At 35.0% G+C, this 17,073-nt stretch overlaps 1 protein-coding gene across 1 annotated transcript in view; it reads right to left on the minus strand.

The window, feature by feature from the left end:
* The window catches only part of LRRIQ3 (leucine rich repeats and IQ motif containing 3), a 218,848-nt gene that overhangs the window by 151,931 nt on the left and 49,844 nt on the right, over positions 1-17,073 (minus strand). Inside the window, exon 4 of the mRNA XM_068538019.1 lies at positions 9,383-9,516. Within this exon, the coding sequence (XP_068394120.1) occupies positions 9,383-9,516 (134 nt within the window). The remainder of the gene's footprint in view (positions 1-9,382; positions 9,517-17,073) is intronic.

Here is a 17,073-nt window from a genome sequence, read left to right on the forward strand (position 1 = left end):
TAATTGATATTAATAGGACATTCCATCCATAAACAACAGAATACACATTCTTCTCAAGTGCTCATGGAACATTCTCCAGGATACATGATATCTTGGATCACAAATCAAGCCTTGGTAAATTTAAGAAAATTGAAATCATATCAAGTATCTATTCTGACTACAATGTTATGAGACTAGATATCAATTACAGGAAAAAAATCTGTAAAAACTATAAATACATGGAGGTTAAACAATATACTACTTAATAACCAAGTGATCACTGAGGAAATCCAAGAGGAAATAAAAAACTACTTAGAAACAAATGGCAATGAAAACATGACGACCCAAACCCTATGGGATTCAGCAAAAGCAGTTCTAAGAGGGAAGTTTATAGTAATACAATCCTACCTCAAGAAACAAGAAACATCTCAAATAAACAACCTAACCTTAAACCAAAAGCAAATAGAGAAGAACAAAACAACCCCAAAGGTAGCAGAAGGAAAGAAATCATCAAGATCAGATCAGAAATAAATGAAAAAGAAATGAAGGAAATGACAGCAAACATCAATAAAACTAAAAGCTGGTTCTTTGAGAAGATAAACAAAATGGATAAAAAATTAGCCAGACTCAACAAGAAAAAAAGGGAGAAGACTCAAATCAATAGAATTAGAAATGAAAAAGGAGAAGTAACAACTGACACTGCAGAAATACAAAGGATCATGAGAGATTACAACAAGCCACTGTATGCTAATAAGGTGGACAACCTGGAGAAATGTACAAATTCTTAGAAATGCACAACCTTCCGAGACTGAACCAGGAAGAAACAGAAAATATAAACAGACCAATCACAAGCACTGAAATTGAAACTGTGATTAAAAATCTTCCAACACACAAAAGCACAGGACCAGATGGCTTCACAGGCGAATTCTATCATTTAGGGAAGAGCTAATACCTATCGTTCTCAAACGCCTCTAAAAGAGAGCAGAGGGAGGAACACTCCCAAACTCATTCTACAAGGTCACTATAACCCTGATAAAAAAACCAGACAAAGATGTCACAAAGGAAGAAAACTACAGGCCAATATCACTGATGAACATAGATGCAAAAATCCTCAACAAAATCCCAGCAGACAGAATCCGACAGCACATTAAAAGGATCATACACCGTGATCAAGTGGGGTTTATCCCAGAAATGCAAGGATTCTTCAATATATGCAAATCAGTCAATGTGATACACCATATAAACAAATTGAAGAATAAAAACCATATGATCATCTCAACAGATGCAGAAAAAGCTTTTGACAAAATTCAACACCCATTTATGATAAAAACCCTCCAGAAAGTAGGCACAGAGGGAACTTACCTCAACACAATAAAGGCCATATATGAGAAACCCGCAGCCAACGTCATCCTCAATGGTGAAAAACTGAAACCATTTCCACTAAGATCAGGAACAAGACAAGGTTGCCCACTCTCACCACTATTATTCAACATAGTTTTGGAAGGTTTAGCCACAGCAATCAGAGAAGAAAAAGAAATAAAAGAAATCCAAATTGGAAAAGAAGTAAAGCTGTCACTGTTTGCAGATGACAGGATACTATTCATAGAGAATCCTAAAGATGCTACCAGAAAAGTACTAGAGCTAATCAATGAATTTGGTAAAGTAGCAGGATACAAAATTAATGCACAGAAATCTCTTACATTCCTATACACGAATGATGAAAAATCTGAAAGAGAAATTAAGGAAACACTCCCATTTACCATTGCAACAAAGAGAATAAAATACCTAGGAATAAACATATTTAAGTTGACAAAAGACTTGTATGCAGAAAACTATGACACTGATGAAAGAAATTAAAGATGATACAAACGATGGAGAGATATACCATGTTCCTGGATTGGAAGAATCAACATTGTGAAAATGACTATAGTACCCAAAGCAATCTACAGATTCAATGCAATCCCTATCAAATTACCAATGGCATTTTTCACAGAACTAGAACAAAAAAATTCACAATTTGTATGGAAACAGAAAAGACCCCAAATAGCCAAAGCAATCTTGGGAAAGAAAAATGGAGCTGGAGGAATCAGGCTCCCTGACTTCAGACACTACTACAAAGCTGCAGTAATCAAGACAGTACTGGTACAACAACAAAAATATAGATCAATGGAACAGGAGAGAAAGTCCAGAGATAAACCCATGCACATATGGCCACCTTATCTTTGATAAAGGAGGCAAGAATATACAGTGGAGAAATGACAGCCTCTTCAATAAGTGGTGCTGGGAAAACTGGACAGCTACATGTAAAAGAATGAAATTAGAACACTCCCTAACACAATACACAAAAATAAACTCAAAATGGATTAAAGACCTAAATGTAAAGCCAGACACTATAAAACCCTTAGAGCAAACCATAGGCAGAACACTCCATGACATAAATCACAGCAAGATCCTTTTTGACCCACCTCCTAGAGAAATGGAAGTATAAACAAAAGGGACCTAATGAAATTTAAAAGCTTTTGCACAGCAAAGGAAACCGTAAAGAAGACAAAAAGACAACCCTCAGAATGGGAGAAAATATTTGCAAATGAAGCAACTGACAAAGGATCAATCTCCAAAATTTACAAGCAGCTCATGCAGCTCAATACCAAAAAAACAAACAACCCAATCCAAAAATGGGCAGTAGAAATAGACATTTCTCCAAAAAGGATATACAGATTGCCAACAAACACATGAAAGAATGCTCAACAGCATTAATCATTAGAGAAATGCAAATCAAAACTATAATGAGACATCATCTCACAGCAGTCAGAATGGCCATCATCAAGAAATCTACAAACAATAAATGCTGGAGAGGGTATGGAGAAAAGGGAACCCTCTTGCACTGTTGGTGGGAATGTAAATTGATACAGTCACTATGGAGAACAGTATGGAGGTTCCTTAAAAAACTAAAAATAGAACTACCATACAACCCAGCAATCCCACTACTGGGCATATATCCTGAGAAAACCATAATTCAAAAAGAGTCATGTACCAAAATGTTCATTGCAGCTCTATTTACAATAGCCAGGACATGGAAGCAACCTAAGTGTCCATCGACAGATGAATGGATAAAGAAGATGTGGCACATATATACAATGGAATATTACTCAGCCATAAAAAGGAATGAAACTGAGTTATTTGTAGTGAGGTGGATGGACCTAGAGACTGTCATACAGAGTGGAGTAAGTCAGAAAGAGAAAAACAAATACCGTATGCTAACACATATGTATGGAATCTAAAAAAAAAAAAAAGAAGGAAAATAGTCAGAAGAACCTAGGGGCAAGACAGGAATAAAGATGCAGACCTAGTACAGAATGGACTTGAGGATACAGGGAGGGGGAAGGGTAAGCTGGGACAAAGTGAGGGAGTGGCATGGACATATATACACTACCAAAATATATAGCTAGTGGGAAGCAGCCGCATAGCACAGGGAGATCAGCTTGGTGTTTTGTGACCACCTAGAGGGGTGGATAGGGAGGGTGGGAGGGAGGGAGATGCAAGAGGGAAGAGATATGGGAACATATGTATATGTATAACTGATTCACTTTGTTATAAAGCAGAAACTGACACACCATTGTAAAGCAATTATACTCTAATAAAGATGTTAAAAAAAAAAGAAACTAACACACCATTGTAAAGCAATTATACTACAGTAAAGATGTTAAAAAATAATAAAAATGAAAAAAAAAAGTCGTTATCACTGCATGATAAGGTAAGGGAAATTTTAATCTAACTTTGTAGCTTTCTATATTTTTGTACCTATCCACAATAAGATACATTATTTTCTTAGGCACAAGGAGAACTTTTTAAAAACTTTTCTATATGGGGATATATGTATATGTATAGCTGATTCACTGTGTTATAAAGCAGAAGCTAACACACAATTGTAAAGCAATTATACTCCAATAAAGATGTTAAAAAAAAAATCTGAGGAACAAAAGCAAATAACTAAATAAATAAGAGATATTCCATGTTCATGGATAGACAAGATGTCAGTTCTTCTCAACTTATCTATATATTCAATGCAATACCAATCAGAATACCAGCATGTTATTGTGTAGGTATTGACAAACTGATTCTAAAGTTTCTATTGAGAGGTACAAAATCCAGAATAGCTAAGACAATTGAAGGAAAAGAACAAATTAGAAGACTGAGATACCACCCAACTTCGAGATTACTATAAAACTACAGTAATCAAGACAATATGGTACTGGCAAAAGAATATATCAATGGAACAGAACCGAGAACTCAGAAATAGACAGAAATAAATATAGTCAACTGATCTTTGATGAAGGAACAAAGGTGATACAATGGAGCAAAGATAGTCTTTTCAACCAATGATGTTAAAATAGTCATGTGCAGAAAATGAACACACAAAAAAACTAGACACAGAACTTACTCCTTTCATGAAAATTAACTTGAAAATGGATCTATTACATAAATGTAAAGTGCAAAATTATAAAATTCCTAGAAGATAACATAGGAGAAAACCTAGATGACCTTGGGTATGGCAATGACTTTTTAGATATAACACCAAAGATATAATCCATGAAAGAAAGAATTCACAAGCTTGGTTTCATTAAAATTAAAAAACTTCTGCTCCACAAAAGACAAAGTTAAGAGAATGAGAATATGAGCTATAGACTAGGAGCAAATTTTTGAAAAAGGCACCTAAAAAAGAACTGTTATTCAAAATATACAAAGAACTCTTAAAACTCAACAAGAAGTAAACAAAGAACTCATTTTTAAAAAGAGTCAAATACCTTAGCAGACACCTCACCAAAAAGATATATAGATGACAAATAAGCATATGCAAAGATGCTCCACATTATATATCATCAGTGAAATACAAATTAAAACAACAATAAGATACCACCACACATGCCAAAATCCAGAACAATAACACCAAATGCTGGTGAAGATGTGGAGCAATAGGAACTCTCATTCATTGCTGGTGGGCATGCAAATAGTATAGCCACTGGAAAAGAGTTTGGCAATTTCTTATAAAACTAAATAAAATCTTACCATACAATCCAGCAATTGTGCTCCTTGGTATTTATCCAAAGATGTGGAAAACTGTCCACAAAAAAACCTGCACCTGGATGTTAATAGCAGGTTTATTCATAAATGCTAAAATGTAGAAGTAATCAACACATCCTTCAGTAGGTATATGAATAAAGAAACTGGTACATCCAGACAATGTAGTATTACTCAGCTCTAAAACGAAATTATCTTATCAAGCCATGAAAATACATAGAGGAATCTTAAATCCATGTTACTAAATGAAAGAAGCCAATCTGAAAAGGCTATATACTATATGATTCTAACTATATGACATTCTGGAATAGGCAAAACTATGGAGACAATAAAAAGATGAGTGGTTGCCAGAGTTAGAGAGGGGGATAGGGGTGACTAGGCAGAGGACTGAGGATTTTAGGGGGGCAGTAAAATTAAACAATGTGATTCCATAATGATGGATATATGTCATTGTACATTTGTCCAAACTCACAGAATGTTCAACACCAAGAGTTTACTGTAAACTCTAGACTTTGGGTGATTATGGTATGTCAGTGTAAGTTCATCAGTTAAAAAAAATGTACCACTCTGATAGGGAATGTTTATAATGGGGGAGACTATGCACTGGTAGGTGCTGGGAGTATAATGGAAATCTCTGTACCTCCTGCTTAATTTTTCTGTGTAACTGAAACTACTCTAAAATAAAATAGTCTTATTTTTAAAAATAAACTAAAAGGTATCAAGAAAATTATAAAAGACATACAAGACCACATAAACTAGAATTAGACTAACTTAGAAATGCAATGACAGACTCATTTTATAGATAAATACTAACCTAGGAGAAGGATAATTATAATGAACAGAACAGAAAATACCCTAAGAGAAATGGAAGATGAAAATAAGAAAGATTTTAAAAATTAAAAAGAAATAAAATCATTAGATAAGGAACTAATATACTATGATTATACTAAGTACCCATTCAACAATTATTTAAAAAAAACAATTATTTTAACTATATATCTCCAATCTAAAGACAAGAAAATCCTTTAACACGTTTTAACTTTATTAAATGTTTCTTGTTGATAGTAGTTTATGTATAGTAATCCTGAAACTATTTTGTGTTTATTAGGATTCAGCTAATGAGTAACATTACTGATAATGTTAGCAACCAGAATTCACAGGGTAGAAGAAGGGAAGTGTAATGTGGAAAGAAGTCAGTGAAGAACCTTCTGTGTTGGATTAGCATTAGAACTATGAATTTATGATTTAAAAAGTCCATTTTCTATTCTGTCTGCTGAAATAGCCTAAGAACCATGACACTCCAGTAGCAATGAACACATTTAGTGCCCAGACCTTGGTTCCTAAATACAATTCCCTACTAAAAATATTAGGGCTCTTTGGAAAATAGCTGTTTCCAGGTATTCAGAAATAAAAGTAAAAAGAGCACAGAATTTGGGCTATGTTAAACAAAAGAACACAACACTTGTAGATTTAACATACACAGTTTCATCTCTTTATAACTGACCACAAATATCCAACACACCATAGCTGTCTGCCATTGGATACATATCCCAACCTTTCAACCAAGTTTGAATTCTTAATTCTTCATCCATAAGATAGAAAATACAGGACAAACTCAAAAGCTCTGCTGTATTAAATGATATAAAGTGGATTAAAATACCTAACATGGTACTTTGCATATACCACACATTCAATAAATGTTTGTTTCCATTCTTTTACCTTTTTACATCCCATTGACCCAACTAATAATCCTCCTTGTGACCTCAATGTAGTTACCCTTACTTAGGTTTTGGAGGCTGCCAATCTGATCACAATATTTCATTCTAAGAATAAAAGTATACCTCCCTTGTACCATATCATTTATGTTAGAATAATACCACTTCAAAAGATATAGCATTATGTATACATATATCCCCATATACATATAGCTGATTCACTTTGTGATATAGCAGAAGCTAACACAACATTTTAAAGCAATTATACTCCAATAAAGATGTTAAAAAAATGATAACAGCATTAATCATAATAATTTTCTAAATTTAGACAGTACTTCAAGGATGTATATAAAATTTCAACCAGTTTAAGTGAACAAATTTCAAGCAGAGTACAAAATATTTGCACCTAGGGAGACACTTCTCATGGCTAGAAATAGACATATGAGAGGACTAATAACTGGGACCTTTAGATTGGCGGAATCCACAGGCACCTCTCAGGGCAGCTTTGCATGTTTCTCAGTTGTTTCTGTTTTTGCTTTTCCACAGATGAATCCAGAAATATTTTTCTGATTCTAGCTTCCACAGTCTCTCTATTTATTAATATATTCATCAATTCAGCAAATATTTTTTGAGCATCTAACATGTGTCAAGCACTCTGTTATATACTATAGATACAGAGTATGTAGTACATTTGGAGATATTGATAATTATGCAGACAACTTCAATACAGTATTGTAAGTGTTGATAATGAAAGTATGTGATAAACATTGCAGGGGCAAATATCACAATAGTTTGCCCTAAGCAAATTGAGAGCAACTGGAGGATTTTAAGTTGGTGAATAAGATTAGGTTTATAATTTTGAAAGATTGCTCTGTGCATGCTGTGGTAAATGTAATTGGAAGGGAGCAAGAAATCCAAGGAAAGAGTAAGTTTCCCACAAAATCGTATAATGCAGAGAGCATAAGGTAGAAGAACAACAATAATAATATTTTTAAAAGAGCAGCTAATAAGAATGTAATATCCACATTTGCCAGATGCTATGTGCTTTATATTCATGATCTCAATTCTCATAAGCAAGCAGCGAACTAAGTACTGCTATTAGTCCCTGCTCTCTACCATTTAACATATGAGGATATTCAGGCCCAGAGTAGTTAAGTAATGTGCCTAATGGAACAGCATTTTAAAGAGAAAAAGAACTCAAGTCAGTCTGTATCGAACCACTGTGATATATTATTACTACTGACATTTCTCCCCACAAAGCTCATTCAAATTCTTTTCATGCATGCTGAATTTTCAGATATTGTTTCCATGTACAAGGTTTTTATCTCGTGTTACATGAATATCAAAGGTAATTTGATTCTAAGAGAGAAAAACTCAGTCCCAGGGGCATAAACTAAAGACAAATCCCTTTAATTAGATGTTTATTTCACAGAAAATGCATACTTAATTTAAATGGAACATATGAGATAGAAATAATATTTTAAATAAATATGTGCCTGTTAGCAATTGCCTGATTCTTTTCACATCTTTTATTCCAAATCTCTTTACTTTTCCCCCACTGATAAACCCACTCTCTCACACTTTGACCTTGGTTTGAAAAGTATATGGAACCTCACTCATCCTCAGAAGTTGCAGGCACTATATTATGTTCATTTTTTTCTCTCATACTATCTCTCTTAATCAGGGCTATTGCCATCTATGATTTAGCACATGCAGGCTAACACATGAGAACATCCTCTCTGCCTTACCACAGAATGTTGAATATCATTTCAGTGAAATGTCCTAATCTTTCTTTCTCAGGGAATGTCTATTTCCCAACTCCAGATCTATTTAAGCCTACCTATACTTCAGGGCCATGTTCTATTTCTATCTTATGAATTCTCCCATTTAGCATCTGAGAATAAACTATAGGAGAACGTTCATTTCTTTTTTCATATGTTTGATGTTTGTCATGACTAAAATAAATTGATGACAGAGTATCCTATCTTATCTCCCCAAGTACAATGTTGAGAGATTCTTATAGGAAAAGTTTTCCTCTGTTTGTAAAATGTCAGCTACTGGAAAGGGATGTAAGGAACAAAGAGAGAGGAAAAAGCATTAATCAAAGGGTAATGTGGACTGATGGGGTACCAGATGTTTTGGCAAAACTATCTTCATATTCAGACAAAATGCAAAATCCTCATATATATACATATATGTGTGTATATATATATATATATATATGGTTTATATTTCTCTTATGTTATATTGTATATGGCTTATATTTCTATTATATCCCATTACACGAGAGAAATGTAATATATATTTTTCACTAATGTTTTTAAGTTTAATTTAAAATAACTGTCAGAATTACTCAATGATTAATAACTTCAATGATTAGTTATTTATATGGTCAATTTAAAAGAAAAAATAAGAGAATCAAATTTTGATTATGCTCAATATTATATTACTATAGAATCTGTGGTGTTTTCCTAAAAATTAGGAAACTAAATAGTCTATAAAGTACCATTTTGATAGGGAATACAAAAAAGCATATATTAGAGAAATGTCTTTTTATCAATTATTTTATCATCTTTTAATATTCAAATAGCGAAGAAAATAAAACATACCTCACTTTTTTCCTAACTAAGAAACCACGTATCCATCTTTGAACAATCAAAACTGGCGAGTTATGAGCCAGAATTTCATTAACTTTTGAAATAATACATTTGATATTATCAATTTCATCCTCATAGGTTGATCCCTGTATAAAGAAAATATATTTAATATTTATAGTTCATGAAAGTATTTCCAAAAGATATTTTAACTTGGTAGTCTGATGGTATAAACTATTAAAACATTCACGGGTATCTGACTATACACATAACAGTTAAATAATAGATACATTTTCATATCTATTTTTATTAGATCAGAAGACCAAGAATTAGTAGCACCAAATAATTTTAATTCTCTACAAAAAAAATGCAAGATCAATGAGGATAACTTTCTCCATTCTAGATTCTTCTCACAATCTGCTATCATAGCTATAAAATTTTGCCCATAATCATGCTGATCTCTGAAAGATAATGGCATGAATAGACATCCAATGAAACTCTAAAAGATTTCTGTGGATCATCGCAGAGGAAACTGATACATGATGGATTTATAAAACAACTTACAGTAGTTCAAAACTTCGTGGCATCTTAACTAGAATGTTGCACACTTTTACTGGAAGACAGCACATTCCCCTGGGGAAAGATATTCTATATTGCCTTTAAAGAAATTATCTCTAAGATTACTGTTCCGGCAAATTTTTTATTTGGGATCATAGACTCCCTATATCCTACTGATCATTTGACTGGTTAGAAAAAGCCAGTCTAGTTATGTCTTGAATGTAAGAATTATGCATTAAAAACCTAACACATTTTTTTGTAAGGTACCTACTCTGAAAATTATCAACCCCATCATGTTTAAAAAAAAAAAAACAAAAAACCTTTACTACATATACACTTAATCAACTGCTAAAAAAAAAAAATCACAAAGGCTTGTAGATTAGTACTACTTCAGATTTATACTTACAAACATTCATTGCTAATTAGCAAATCCTTTACTTGGCCCTGGCTTGCTTCTGTTTCCAACAGGAGCTACTGTAAACCTTCAGTACTATTCTCTATATTCAAGCCTTTTCCCTAGCACTGCCTAAACATCTTGCTTCCTTCTCACAGAGAATATAGGACTATCAAGTCTGAACTCTATCAACTAACACTCCTCCCTTCCCTACAAATTTAACTATATTCCCACTTAACTCTTATCTATCTAAACTGAATAGAAGCAACTTCTACTTAATCTTAAAACGAGAAGTATCTCGCTTCCTGTCCAAGATTGGCCCTCCGTCATGGTTAAGTTTAATCTCCCTGTTTTCAATTACTTCCCTGCTACTGTCTCTATCCCTCACCTATAAATATGATGTAGTCTCACCCATCTGTAAAATGCACACACACAAATAATCATACACATCCCAACCCTCCATCCTTTGTATCAACTTTTATTAAGAGTCCTTGAAACAGAATTCCACATTTGCTGTCCCACCTTCTCTCTTCCTGTATCTCAATCCACTGACTTCTATCCCTATCATCCTATCTAATACTTTTGCAAAATTATCATTGGACATTTCTCATTGAAATACTTCCCTTGGCTTCTATACACCACACAGTTGGTTTTCCTATAACTAATGTTTACTTCCGGCCTTTTTTTTTTTTTTAAATGCATACTTTTTTTTTTTTTTAATTTATTTATTTATTTTTGGCTATGCTGGGTCTCCGTTTCTGGGCGAAGGCCGTCTCTACCTGTGGCAAGCGGGGGCCACTCCCCATCGCGGTGCGCGGGCCTCTCACCATCACGGCCTCTCCCGCTGCGGAGCACAGGCTCCAGACGCGCAGGCTCAGCAGTTGTGGCTCACGGGCCCAGCCGCTCCGCGGCATGTGGGATCTTCCCAGACCAGAGCTCGAACCCGTGTCCCCTGCATTAGCAGGCAGATTCTCAACCACTGCGCCACCAGAGAAGCCCTACTTCCGGACTTTTTAAAGACCTATCCATACCCTACTTAATGTCACACTGAAAGGATTTTCTCCGTTTGTCTTTTTTCAATCTGAACACACTGTCCAGATGACTGCATCCAAATCCACAGCTCCAACATTCACCTATGTCCTGATGTCTCTCAGATTTCTCACTTTAAGCAGGAACTCTCTCTGGAGCTACAGAACTATATGGTCAAACTGATTATCCAATTACAGGCTTACCTTGGAGATACTGCACACTGAGTTCCAGACCAGCACAGAAAAGGGAATATTGAAATAAAGCAAGTCACATGAATTTTTTGGTTTCCCAGTTCATATAAAAATTATGTTTACACTATAATGTAGTCTATTAAGTGTGCAATAGCATTATGTCTAAAAAAACAATGCACATGCCTTAATTTAAAAAATACTTTATTGCTAATAAAGCTAACCATCATCAGAACCTTCAGCAACTTGTAATCTTTCTATGGTAGAAACATCAAAAATCACTAATCACAGATCCTCATAACAAATATAATAATAATGAAAACGTTTGAAATATTGTGAGAATTACCAAAATGTAACACAGAGACATGAAGTGAGTAAATGCTGTCAAAAAAAATGGCACTTATAAACTTGCTCCATGCAGGGTTGCCACAAACCTTCAATTTGTGATAAATGCATTATGCGTGAAGCACAATAAAGTGAAGTGCAATAAAACAAGATATTCCTGTAAACTCAACTTGCCCAAACATGAATCTTCTTCCTAACCTGCTTTCTCACATGCTCTTAGTGGATGGTGCTATTGCCCATATGAACCTAACCCAGAAACCCTAGAACCATCCCAGGCTCTCTTTCTCTTTCACTTCTTCATATCCAAATATTGCTAGATCCAATATATTCAACATCCTAAACATCCGATCTCTACATTTTCTTCTGTTCTCTACCATTGCTTTATTGCATGTCTTTATCACTTCTCTAACTTACTAAAAATGTCCTGATATCTGAAATAATCCATACTCCCTACTCCCTTCAAATCATAATATGCACTGTTGCTAGAATGAACGTTTCAAAATGCAATGATATGATATGATGATATGGCATTTTTGCTGGTATATGATTGAAAGATCAATTACAAATTTCTTGACTTGGCACACAAAATCTTTGATCTAGTCCCTTCTTACCTTCTCAATCTCATCTTCCTTCACCCTATATATAATACCTTCCATTCTGGCAATATTCAACCACTTGCATTCCTGAAAACTACCTGATAATCAAACCTCAATGCTTTTTGCATGCCATTCCAGTTTCTTGACTGCCCCTCTCAATTACTTGTCTCACTGTCTTAGTCTTTTGGAGACTCAGTTCTTTCCTCCAAGAAGCCTTTCTTGACATTGATCTGAGTTTAATATCCTTCTACAATATTATCCTGTGTTATAACTTATTTGTCACACTTGGCAATGAATTTTTTCTGAGCCCTGTGATCCTGGAAAACACTGAAGGTTAAGAAATCTCCTTATCCCTTTACTTCAGGAAATGGTTTTATACAAAGAAGAACGCTTCCACCATATTACTTAGATTGTACCCATGGACGTCCCTCTTGTTCATCTTTGACAAGGCCCTGACACAGACTCTCTAAATTCACATTCTTTGCCTATTAATGATTAGTTTAACTGCTTTGTCTATACTGAGCAGTCGGAATAAACGCTTGTTAACCAAATTTTGGTTAAGATTCTCTCCTTCCCCTAGTCCCTTGAACTTTGCCCCACCCTCAGCCTGAGCCGCATGCAACTCTTCCTCAACAGCCTATCTTGAAATAGACTACTCTCAGGGTAAAATATTATCTGATCTGTTGTCAGATTATGCCACTCCCCTTCATCCTACTTAGCCACATCATTTCTTTCTAGCCTTGTTTACTCCCTCCTATATAAGAAAAACCCTTTTTTGCCTAACCTTTAAGATGTTTGCAGACCTTAATGATCAGAGCATTCTCCCTATTGCAATAACATCCCTTTGCCTATTGCAATAGCCCCTTTCCCTCCCTTGCAATAATCCTTTTGAAGAAACTCTCTTCTTAAGTCTTGATTTGTTTTTTTATTTGACAAGGTTATGCTATAATGCAATTATTGGTCTGTCTTTCCCACTGCAACATAAACTCACCAAGTTTAACAACTCTTTTTTTTATCCTATATCTCTATGACTAAGTAAGGTATCTAGGCTATAACTGGCATTCAAATATCAGTTGACTATTAAATCACTAAGTAACAGTCACTTATACACTGTCATATTTGGTACTGTCATATTTGGTCTCCAAGCTTGATCTGGCAATGTCAATCTGTTCTTTGTAACTTAACTCTTACTTGGCTGTAGTAACATACTAATTTTTCTACCTTTTTGGTTTTTATTTCTCAGTCTGTTTTCCTGGTTCCTCTTCTTCTGCAAACCATTTAAATATAGTATAATTTAGGTTTGCTTCCTTTTTCACTTCTCTTTACTAAGTCTCCTCGAATGTTCGATCACCTTCCTTACTACATCTTACTATCTCACATATGCTGATTATCCTATATAGCTATATCTCCTGGCAAGAATTACCTCTTAGATTACAAACGTATAAAATGAACTTCCAATTCCATTTCTCTACTTACATGTCAAAAACTGAAATATTATTTCCCCCATTTGAAAACATCCCCAATCCATACTTCATACTACATTACATCTACAGTCATTAAAATTATTCTCCACCTTGTCAACCAAATAAACACACATTCCTCTTTCTCTCTTCCCCTTTCCATCCCATAAATCACTAAATTCTATCAAATATGTCTCTCTTCAATCTGTTCCCTATAATCTATACCCTCTACCTATTTATTAAAACAGCTCTTACAACCTAGGGCCCAAACTACAGACTCTCCTCTAATTTCCCTACATTCGATTTCCCTCCACTCCAAAATTAAAGAATATAGGATTTTCTTCTACAATGAAAATCAGTTCATGTAAAATCCTTAAATATTTCCCCCAAATCTTACAAGATACAGTCCTATCTTTTTAGTATCACACATAACACCCTTTATTCTACTAATCCTGTTTTTGTCTCCAGCATCATCTGACATGCCCAAACATGTTTTCTGAACTCCAAGAACAATAAATTACTTGTTGTCACTTGACTGCACCAAGCATTACCTCTGTGCCTTTGCAAATGCTTTTCACTCTGCCTCACATACTCTACACTTGCCAACACCTCTGCCTGTCTGATTTCTTATATTCAAAAAACTCCTCTGAAGTACAAATATTTTTGATTTTGCTTTTTTTTCCATGACAAGAGATGTGAACTTCAAAGATTTTTAAAGAAAATATATGTAGTTCTTTCACAGATTTTGTCCTATACTCAGATCCATATTTTTTCTCATTATTTCTTTGATTATTGCTTCTCCTTAATTTGCTTTATTTTCTCTTCTATAATTCCTATTCATGTATATTAGACATACTGGAACTCACCTCCATGTCCTATATTTTTTTCTCATCATTTTCAGGTATTTTTTCCCAATTTGGTGAAGACATTCTGTCAAAGGTTAGCTTTCTCATATTGAGGTTTTTTTATTAGCTTGTCAACTACTTCAGTTAAGTTATGTGGCTGAGACTAAGCTCCTTTCTGAAACTCCTTTCTGCCCTATCACAGATGAGTCCTGCCACATAATAGTTTGCTATTGTAACCCTGCCTGTATTAGGGCCTCTCCATGAAATTTATCCTGTGATCTGTAGCAACAGATCCTATCTGTCATCTGGTCCACTATTACCCTTGACAAATAGGGGGATTTGCAGAATCCCCTCTAGTTCTTGTCATTCTGTCTTACGTATCAGGAAGAACAGCTTAAAGTCAGGCTGAGCTAGTTCCTACCTTTGATTCAGTCTTATCCTCATTATATCAAAAAATCTTCATTATGTATAAAAGTACCTCTATGGCATAATCTTTTATTTAAATGTTATCCTTTACTGGTTTCTGGTATAAATGTGATTTCCTGTAATTTTATGGGGGTTTTTTGTTCATCACATTTGGTCTCATGGTGTGTGTGTGTCCATGTGTGTGTTTGTGTGTGTGTCCATGTGTGTGTTTGTGTGTGTGTGTATGTTTGTGTTTAGGGTAACAAAATATTCCACCTCAAATATGCTCCTTCAGTATATTGACTATTTTGAGCTATAGGCAGTTGAAAAACAGCAAATGCAGGGAGAGGCATTCTCTGAACCTCCTTTATCTGTCTAAAGACAGATCCCCCAAAAGGCATTCAATTGTCATAATTCCCCTCCCAGGAGTTTCAACAACCAGGGAAGAAGTCTTATCACAAGAAAGGAAATTAGAAGGTTATTAGAAGGGGAGGAAATTAGGAGAAGACACCACAACCAAATGAATTTTGTCACAAACTCCCATCTATCCTTCTAAGGACCCATTCATCTTTCTTAAAAATAATTTACTCGCTCATAAGAGTTCTACACCCTCCCTCTCCTTTCCTTATTTAGATGGTATTTAAGCATGAATTCTCACCTTGGGGAGTTACTCCTTTTTCCCTGGATATCTTCTCAGTATACATGAGGTATAAATGTTAGTAAACTTCTGTTTGTTTTTCTCTTGTAATCTGTCTTATATTACAGAGGTCTCAGCCAAGAACTCAGAAGGGTAGAGGGAAAATTCTTGTTGCTCCCCTACAGTAGTTTGAGAGCAGGGAGGTTGATTGCATAAGTAAGAATGAGGGAGAAGAATACAGGAGGAATTTAGATGACTAGGTTTAAGTGGTCCTGGTCAGATGCTGCAGTTCTCACCAGCAGAGAACCATTAAGCTCACACTGCAGTTTACAGCAGAGTCCTCCTTCCCACCAACGTATGAATAATTCATCTCTTTAAAGAGATAAACGGAATAATCATCAGCTGTGGGTGGAGTTAGTGTCCCTGCCAGAAAACAAGTGACCTCAAGACAATACTCAAGTTTTATGATGTCCTAAAACAATTATCTGGTAAAATGCCAATAAAGATATCACTGCAAACTTGAACAAATGGCATAACCATTTGATATCTGAGGACAAATGGATGTATCTTCTTTCTAAGGGAAAGTAATGCATTTCCTCCACTATGCGAGTGATGACTCTGGAGAAAAACTGCCTGGGTTTAAATTCCAGTTCTACCACTTGCTAGCTATGTGATCTAGGGTAAGCAACCCATCTGTCCCCTATTCATCATCTGTAAAATAGAGATAACCTCACTGGGTTTTTGTGAGAAAATATTTGTAAAGCACTTAGAACGGTGCTAAAACATTTCAAGAATCCGAACAATGTTATCTGTCAACAGTTTAAGGACTTCTGTATATCTTATTTGATACTTAAAAAATTAGTAGAGGAATTTACTAAGCAATTTATCCAAACTAACATAATGTAAAATTTAAAAATTAATAAATTAACTATAAAAGATAATTAGTACTAATATTCTCAATCCAATAAAAGGAATTAAAGAATTGTAGTAAAAGCTTAACAAAGGACAACACATGCTTAGGCAAAATACTATCAAAAATCAACAAAGCAGGGCCTGGTGGCGCAGTGGTTGAGAATCTGCCTGCCAATGCAGGCGACACGGGTTCAAGCCCTGGTCTGGGAAGATCCCACATGCCGTGGAGCAACTGGGCCCGTGAGCCACAATTACTGAGCCTGCACGTCTGGAGCCTGTGCTCCGCAACAGGAGAGGCCACGACAGTGAGAGGCCCGTGCACTGCGATGAAGGGTGG

This window comes from Eschrichtius robustus, chromosome 3, assembly GCF_028021215.1.
Source record: "Eschrichtius robustus isolate mEscRob2 chromosome 3, mEscRob2.pri, whole genome shotgun sequence".
Lineage (NCBI taxonomy): Eukaryota > Metazoa > Chordata > Mammalia > Artiodactyla > Eschrichtiidae > Eschrichtius > Eschrichtius robustus.